Below are 8129 nucleotides of genomic sequence, written 5' to 3'. Positions count from 1 at the left end.
TTTGACTATACGATATCCCTGGTATATGGAAAATGGTCAAGGATATTCATTTTCGCTGATCCAGGGATCTTTTTAAATTCCTTCGTTCGTTTTCAGCTAAATCTTTGGCTATAATAAGGAATAATATCCCTGTCACAGCTCAATTTTTTTTACCGTGTGAATAAACACTTAATGGTCTAACTAGCTACTACAATAATGGTCGTTCTTGATCAGCTGATCCACCTCAAAAAGTTAAATCAAGATAATTTTTTTTTAAACAGGTTATTAAGGCCTAGTTATTCTTGCAATTGATTTGTACACGTGGCACAATAGACTTGTATACTTTTAAAGAATTGGCGAATCATTTAAAAAATGCAAACCCATTATTTTCTATTTGCTTTTTGGATTTTTGTGTCAATTCTTGTTTTTGACGAATCCAAAGACACTGGGATTGTCGAATTTCAAGTAGAAAGTTGTGAAGAAAGATATTGAGCTGAATACTATCTATTTTTGCCGTTATTGGGATAATGATTGCACTGATGACATTTGTCCTTTTCGCACGACTCTCGGATCCGGCACGACTGCACTATCTGCCTGTATCCTGCTGTGCATTTTCTTGTCATTGCGCCACTATAAACAAGCGCCACGATTCGCATTAGGTGCATTATGCTCATAGGTATTCGTCAACGAGAACATTAATGTCTTCTTATATGATGCTCTTCGCATTATCAAACCATTATTCATCCTCTATCAAATTCCAATAATCTGCTTAACAGTCTCGCATTCACTCTTTAACATTATTTTACGACTGTATGGCTTGCGAAATCCCTTACGAAAGAATTGAAGATAAAGAATATAATCAAAAACAAAAGCATCTATAGAATTTAAAAGACGTAATTAGTATTGCGGCTTTTAGGGGCTGTTTGTGAAAGTCAAAATAAACGCCCTGAATCAGCTGGTCTCATCTCGCAATTTCTTTTGTTTGCATCTTGTTAGAAAATTGGTACTAAGTTCATATTCATTTCTGGATCTGTTTTCCAGAATAGCAAGCATTAATATAAATAATAATAATAATCATTTTGTCCTGATATACAAAGTCCGGTAAAGAGTTCGGGAACAATACTATTTGTAGTTGCGTACCTAGTCGCGAATTATGAAATTAAAAGTTATTCCCAACCAAAAATTTATTTTTATGGAACTTTACCAGTCCTGAAGTTGGTCCGAAGTTTTTTAAGTCTGAAATTATGTTTGAATTCAGCGACCTCAAAAACCCTCCCGAAAAATTAGTTTAAAAAAAATCGCATCAATATTTATGTTTATGCTACCATTTTGCATCCGCCATTTGGAATTTGTTTGTTTTCTGTAATTCACTTTTTCAACATTTATCAAAATAAAATTATTTATTTATTTTTACTCAGAATTCGGAAAATAAAAATATATATCATCTGACCCCACCTGGAAAATTCTTTGGCCCGTATTTTTTTTTTTTAATTCTGATAAAGTATTTATTCCGTTTCCAATCTATTTTCCTCGATGTCAAAATCCAATTTTGACTAAAATAATGATATCATCCATGTTTAAAAATCAGATCTTCTTGATCAGTAACCCGATTACAGATCCGGTACAAACCAATCGAACAGCGATTTTTCTGACTTTACGTCCGCCCGGACACGAAAGTATACTAAAGTCCAGGACTCACTGGCCCCGATTTCTCTCCGTGATCAAGAGATTTTTCCACCTCCCACGACTTTACAGTTTCTTCTTTAAAAAAACATCGATATTCTTCATTTGTTGGATTAATTGAATTGATAATTTCACAAATATTTCAAAGATTTTATAAAAATGCCATAAAGATTTTAAATTCAAAAAATTCAAAAAAGGTAGAGTACAACAGATTTCAAAACATTTGAAACGATTTCAAAATATTTCACACAGATTTAAAATATTTTTATGATTTCAAATGAACGCAAAAGATTTCACAAAGATTTCATAACAATTTTATAAAGTTTTTTAATTCAAAGATTTCAAAAAGGGTACAGCATAACAGATTTCAAAGATTTCAAAATATTTGAAAGATTTTAAACCTTCTCAAATTTGGTTAAAAGATTTCACAAAGATTCAAAGATTTTATAAAGATTTCGAACATTTCACAAATATTTTAAAACGTTTAACAAAAATTTCGAAGATTTCAGAGATTTTACCAAAAATTTAAAGAATTTCAAAAGATTTAACAAAGATTTCAAATATTATAATGATTTCAAATGAATATAAAAGATTTCATTAATATTTCAAATATTTTATAAAAATTTCATAAAGATTTCACATTTAAAGATTTCTAAAAGGGTTCTGCACACCAAATTTCAAAGATTTCAAAACACAAAGATTTCCAATATTTCAATGATTTCAAACTAATACAATATATTTCCCAAACATTTAAAAGCATCCATAAGGATTTCGAAAGATTTCAAGAGTTTTAAAGATCTCAACAAGGGTAGAGTACATCAGATTTCAAAGATAATAATCATTAAAAAAATCGTAAAGAATTTGAAATTTATTTAGAATATTTTACAAAGATTATATAAATGTTTCGAACATTTCACAAATATTTTAAAACATTTCACAGAGATTTCGAATATCTCACGAATTTCAGAGATTTTAAGAATATGTTGAAGTTTTTAAAAATATTTAACGAAGATCTCAAATATTTTAATGATTTCAAATGAATAGAAAAGATTTCACAAAAATTTCATAATCATTTTATAAAGATTTCAAAAAGGGCACAGTACACCAAATTTCAAAGATTTCAAAACATTTAAAAGATTTTAAACGATTTCAAATTTGTTTAAAAGATTAAGAAATATTTCACAAAGATTTCAAATATTTTAATGATTTCAAATGAGTACACAAGATTTCAGAAAGATTTCACAAATATTTCATAACAATTTCATAGAGATGTCAACAGAATTTCAAATATTTCAAAAAGGGCACAGTACACCAGAATTAAAAGATTTTCAAACTTTTCAAAGATTTAAAATAATTTCAAGATTTTGAGAATATTTAAAAAGATTTCACAAAGATTTCCAAAATTTCAATGATTCCAAGATCTTAAACGAGTTAACGTTTTTTCAGAAAATTTAAAAATACCTCATAAAAGTTTCAAATATGCCAGTGATTTCACATAAATACAAAAGATGTAGAAAACAATTCGTGAGTACTTCAAAAAATGTATAAGGATTTCAAAATATTCCAAGAATTAAAATTTTTTTTTTTTAATTTCAAACGAACACCAAATTTTTCACAAACAAGGATTAAAGAGAGATTTCACAAATATTTGAGATTTCACAAAATTTCACAAATATTTTAAAGAATTCAAGGATTGCAAATACTTTAAAAAAATCTTAAAAGATTTAATAAAGATTTCACAGAACTTTCAAGATTTCACAAATATTTTAAATACTTCAAAAAATTTCAACGAACTCCCAAAGAGTTCAAAAGATTAAAAAAATTTCACAAAGACGACCTATGTTTGCAAAACATTGAGAATTTGTTTGCTTATGATTCTGCTTTCTTTAGAAATTATTGGCCAATAAAAAATGGAATTTTTCATGTTTACCTCTAAAGTCATACATTTAACAAAATGGATCCCATTACCAATATCGCAGACTTTTCAAAATTACAGCAACTTGAGTGAAACTCATTTAATAAACGGCTTTGAGACTGCTGAATTTGAATTGACCCTCAGAATTAAAATATTAAAAATGGCAGGATAATTATGGCGGATAAAATTACAAAAAGAAATGGCTATATCGTGATCTCACCTCGCAATTTCTTTTTCACAAATCTTTTTGGATAATTTTCTAAATCTCGTGATTTTCACTCTCATTGATTCTCATTAATGGCAAGAATAATTTTCTACAACAAAATTACAAATTTCAATTGTGAAATTATTATTTATTTTTAAACGAGAACAGCAAGTACATGCTTTTTGGCTAACTTCATACGTAGTCTCTGAACCCTATTGGTTATTTCAATTAGCCATTGATTGACATTTAATGTAAGTTAAAGCAGACAACAGTAGAATCAGTCGATCAGCAGTCGAGAGTAACATTCGATAATTCGATAATTTAAAAAAGATTCGATAACTCGATAATTGTTCAATTAGGCGCAAATCTCAAAAGTCAACATTTCTCGATCAATTATTATAATGAATTAATAAAATAGTTAAAAATTAAGAATATAATAAAAAATGTTTAAACCAAGCTAGTTATAATTAATTGTTAGTTAATCTAAACATAGGAAAAAGGGACAAATTGTTTAGGTCTCTAAAGGAGGATGGTCCTCAGCCACCACGACCTAAGCAAGTAAATAAATGTTACAAATTCGAAAAAAATTTTGAATTATCTCCAAAATTTTCACAATTACGTGAAAACAAAGTAATTTTCAAGGTTTTTGCAGAGAGTGTTTTCGATCAGCTTGAACTGGCCAAATGCAATTTTTTTTTAAAGAAGAAGAAAATGAAAATTTTGAGTTATCTTGAAAACAGTGAGAGATGCGCGAAAACTGACAATATCAAGGGTTTCGAAAACTCGCCTCGGATTGTTTCGTATCAATTCGAATTAGTTCAAACTGCAAAAAAAATGAACAAGAAAATCACAAAATATTTCAAACAACGAAACACGCGCGCCCGAATCGCACGATCGGTCTCGTATAGTTAAAAAAAATCAAAGTAGCAGGTGATAAGTGACGGCCCTGTTGGAACGTCACGTGCTTGCTGCGACAATCACGAACGCACGATTTGCGTTGCTTGAAGGGAAACGGGGAGAAGTTTCGATTTATAGGTGGTGGGGGTTTGTTACGTCTTGTGCCGACTCCCGAGAAAGAGTAGATCGGTCCATTCACTAAGAGACCCTCGCCCAGTGTTGAACTCGTGTGGCGCACTTGGTCTACTCCACCGATGACCATCCACCCCCCACCTATTTCTATAAAATCCCCCACTCTTCAATTCCCCCACTCCTCTCCTCAATTGGCGAACGCAATTTACGCGCTTCCGCTCCGCGAGCCCGCGAGTTGCTTCGTCCAGTGCAAGCTCGATTCTCGGAAGACGTTGCGCTACCCGTTACTTTATCCACCCGGTGCAACTGGGTTTATTGACACGACTGTTACGCCAGTTTTTCAGCTTAGTGCGTCGGCAACCGACTCAGAAGCAACAGGTGCATAAGAAAGAATGTCAGGTGTCTCTGAAACTTCAAAATTCGAATTTAAACTAATTTAATTAAAGTCGAAAAAATTTGTTTAGAGAAGCGATCGGTAGCCGATTCTAGTTTAATAATTAAAGTTGAAAAAATCGGCCAAGTGCAGTAATTGGTCCAGTGCGGCAATCGTTCGCCGGTTGAAGTTAAAAAATAAAAATTGAAAAAATCGGCTGAGTGCAGTGGCGATCGATCGGCGGGTCGCCGATCTTCAGCAGTGATTGGTTCGAAGTGAAACTCGGTGCTGCCAATCGGTAGTTTGTGACCGGTGACGAGGGGAACACCCGAGCAATGTGCACTTCGCTGTGAATTGTGCGAAAGTGCCCGGGCGATTTTTTCGCACTCTGGTGTTCAAATTTGCATTTCCTGTTTTTTTTTAACACGGATTTGTTGTTCCGGAGAGGATACACGATGACAGTCGCCGGAAAGGTGAGAATTATCATGATTGCATACCAGAAAAGCGCTGAATGTGAGAAAATGCGTAGGCCTCGCACACCTATACATATATCTTAATACTGATTCCAACTTGAAACGAGTTCTCGGAGGAAAGAACGAACGCGACTTTCCAATATCGAGTCTCGCTCGGAATTCCGATTTCCGATAGTCGGGGTTGAACTAGATCTTTATCTAGCATTAGATTTTACGATTTTAAAGCTAAGATTTGGGTTATTAATTGCTACAATCAATTTTTGTGAAGAATTTGGAGCAGAAGGGATTCTTGCCCTTCAGGAGAATTGATTGGAGGTGAAATAAAGAGATAATGAGAATTATCAAAAAAGATATGGGGAAAAGAAATCGCGAGGTGGGATAAGGTGGACATTTTTGTTATTCGAAATCTGAGCTACGATTACTGAGAAAAAAAGAATTTTAAGTGTAGGAGTTTAAACAATAGGAATATAATGTGGACATTGTTCTAATTGAGCAACCTCAAAAACCTTCAAAACAGTATGAAGTCAAAATAATATATAATATCGTAATATCATACGAAAAATAACGATTTCGATTATTTGGAAATCAGCTGTTTTAAGGGCATGTTACACATTCTATATTCGACATTTTTATACTTTGAAAAATGTCAATATTATGTTGAAATTTAGGAACATAGTAACTGAGAACAGGACTTTAGGGCAGAACTAGTATTGAGGTTCTCAATAGCTTATTATGCAATTAAAAATAATGGAGAGCAATCACTAGTTCCTACCTCGCGATTAATTCTTCCTACATCTTTTTATAAAATTCGCATTGGATTAAACTTAGACTATATGTATTCTGCTCAATGGCAAGATTGGATTTCTGGAATAACAATATATTTTATTATCGTATTAGTTAAATAATGAACCTAATAAGTCGGCGTTTAATAGAAGAGTTTTTTAAATATTCTATTTTTATTCCTTATGCTATCGTCTCTCTTTAAAACAATAAAATATTAAGTAATTGGTTGAGTTTCAGTAATATTCCGAAATATTTAAATTGTAGAAAGAAAACGATTTATTAATCGCCTCATTTTATTTTTTTTGCATTTTGATGAGTGTTAAACAAACAAGAGTTTAACAAAACCTCGTATAAATAAATTCCCAATGATATCGTTACCGGCCCGCTCGTAACAGCGATCGTGCTCTGATTATTCGACGCACGTGTTATCGGCAATAATTAACAACCCTGCTGATTATGTCAGCAACTCAAGTCAGGCCGCGATAATACTTCTGTCTCTCGCGTTGCGTCACTATCTGCCGCTTATTTATAACGCGCCCGGCCTCAACAGCTGCTGAAGCGAAAATACTGTGATGAATAACGAAATAAATTTGTGATGAATCGCTTTTTTCCACCAAAACAAGCGCGGCTCTTTTGATTTATTTTCATTTTTTCGTATTTTTTTTGTATATCACATTCCGCCCCAATTTGACCTAATCCCCTTTTTCAACATTAAATTTAAGAAAACACCTAAAATCGAGAACTGTGATACATTTTTTCACAAAATTCCGATTTATTTTTTAGGAATAATAAACGGAAAATCAAGACCATAGAAAACAGAAAGATAAATCAATTCGGGGAAAATAAGGATTTAGATGCCTAAAGTTCCCAACATTTCAAGTCAAAATATGACATTTTCAACCAAATAGTTGAAGTTTGAAAGAAAAAAAAAAAACGAATTTTCAACCCATTTAATTTTTAACGAAGTAGGTCAACTATTAACTGCAAGCAGTTGAATCCTTAATAAACAAAAAAACATGTTTATTTTGAATCAAAAGCAGTTTAATAATTAAACTTAACAAAATGGTTTATTTTTCAACCAAAGACGATTTTTCAGTCAAGAAAGTAAAAAATTTTGACCAGGTTATTGAATTTTCATCAAAGTAGTTGAATCTTTAAACAAAATAATTTTGTATACCAAATAATTGTATTCGTGACCAAAAAATATGACATTTTTACCCAATTTTCAACCAAAGAATTGAATTTTCAACTATAATTAGAAATCTTCAGCTAAAAAAATTAAATTTTAACAAAGAAGATATACTTTTAATTCAACCAAAACAGATTAATTTTCAACAAAAATATGCCATTCTTAATGATAAAATCAATGTTTTTCAACTATAAAAAGGTTATTCAGTCCAAAAAAAAAAAAAAAACAATTGAACAAAAATATAGAATTTTCGTTACAATATTTGAATTCTCAACCAAAATATTAATTTTAAACCAAAAAGTGGCATTTTTAACCGAAAAAGCTAAAATTTTTATTATAAGAGATCAATTGGGTTGGAGAAAAAGCAAAATAGAAAATTTTCAATTTTGTATAAATGACCTTTCTTAAAATTGTGCTTCGATATGCAGTTACTGGGAAATTCGGAAACGTACTTAAAGATAAGTAATTCATAGCAATTCATTATAATTTCACGATAAAAG

The 8129-nt window shown here is 31.4% G+C and overlaps 1 protein-coding gene across 2 annotated transcripts in view; it reads left to right on the top strand.

Moving 5' to 3' along the window:
* The window catches only part of LOC117168445 (endoribonuclease ZC3H12A-like), an 80850-nt gene that overhangs the window by 31759 nt on the left and 40962 nt on the right, over nucleotides 1-8129 (top strand). Inside the window, exon 1 of one of the 2 annotated variants that reach the window (XM_033354108.1) lies at nucleotides 5023-5657. The exons of the other annotated variant lie outside the window; for it this stretch is intronic. Within the exon in view, the coding sequence (XP_033209999.1) occupies nucleotides 5640-5657 (18 nt within the window). The 5' untranslated portion in view covers nucleotides 5023-5639. Of the gene's footprint in view, nucleotides 1-5022; nucleotides 5658-8129 lie in introns of those variants that run through there. 2 annotated transcript variants of the gene reach the window in all.

Source organism: Belonocnema kinseyi, chromosome 1 (assembly GCF_010883055.1).
Source record: "Belonocnema kinseyi isolate 2016_QV_RU_SX_M_011 chromosome 1, B_treatae_v1, whole genome shotgun sequence".
Taxonomy (NCBI): Eukaryota; Metazoa; Arthropoda; class Insecta; order Hymenoptera; family Cynipidae; genus Belonocnema; species Belonocnema kinseyi.
Note: the sequence above shows the minus strand (reverse complement) of the source record. Positions and strands in the feature narration are given on the sequence as shown.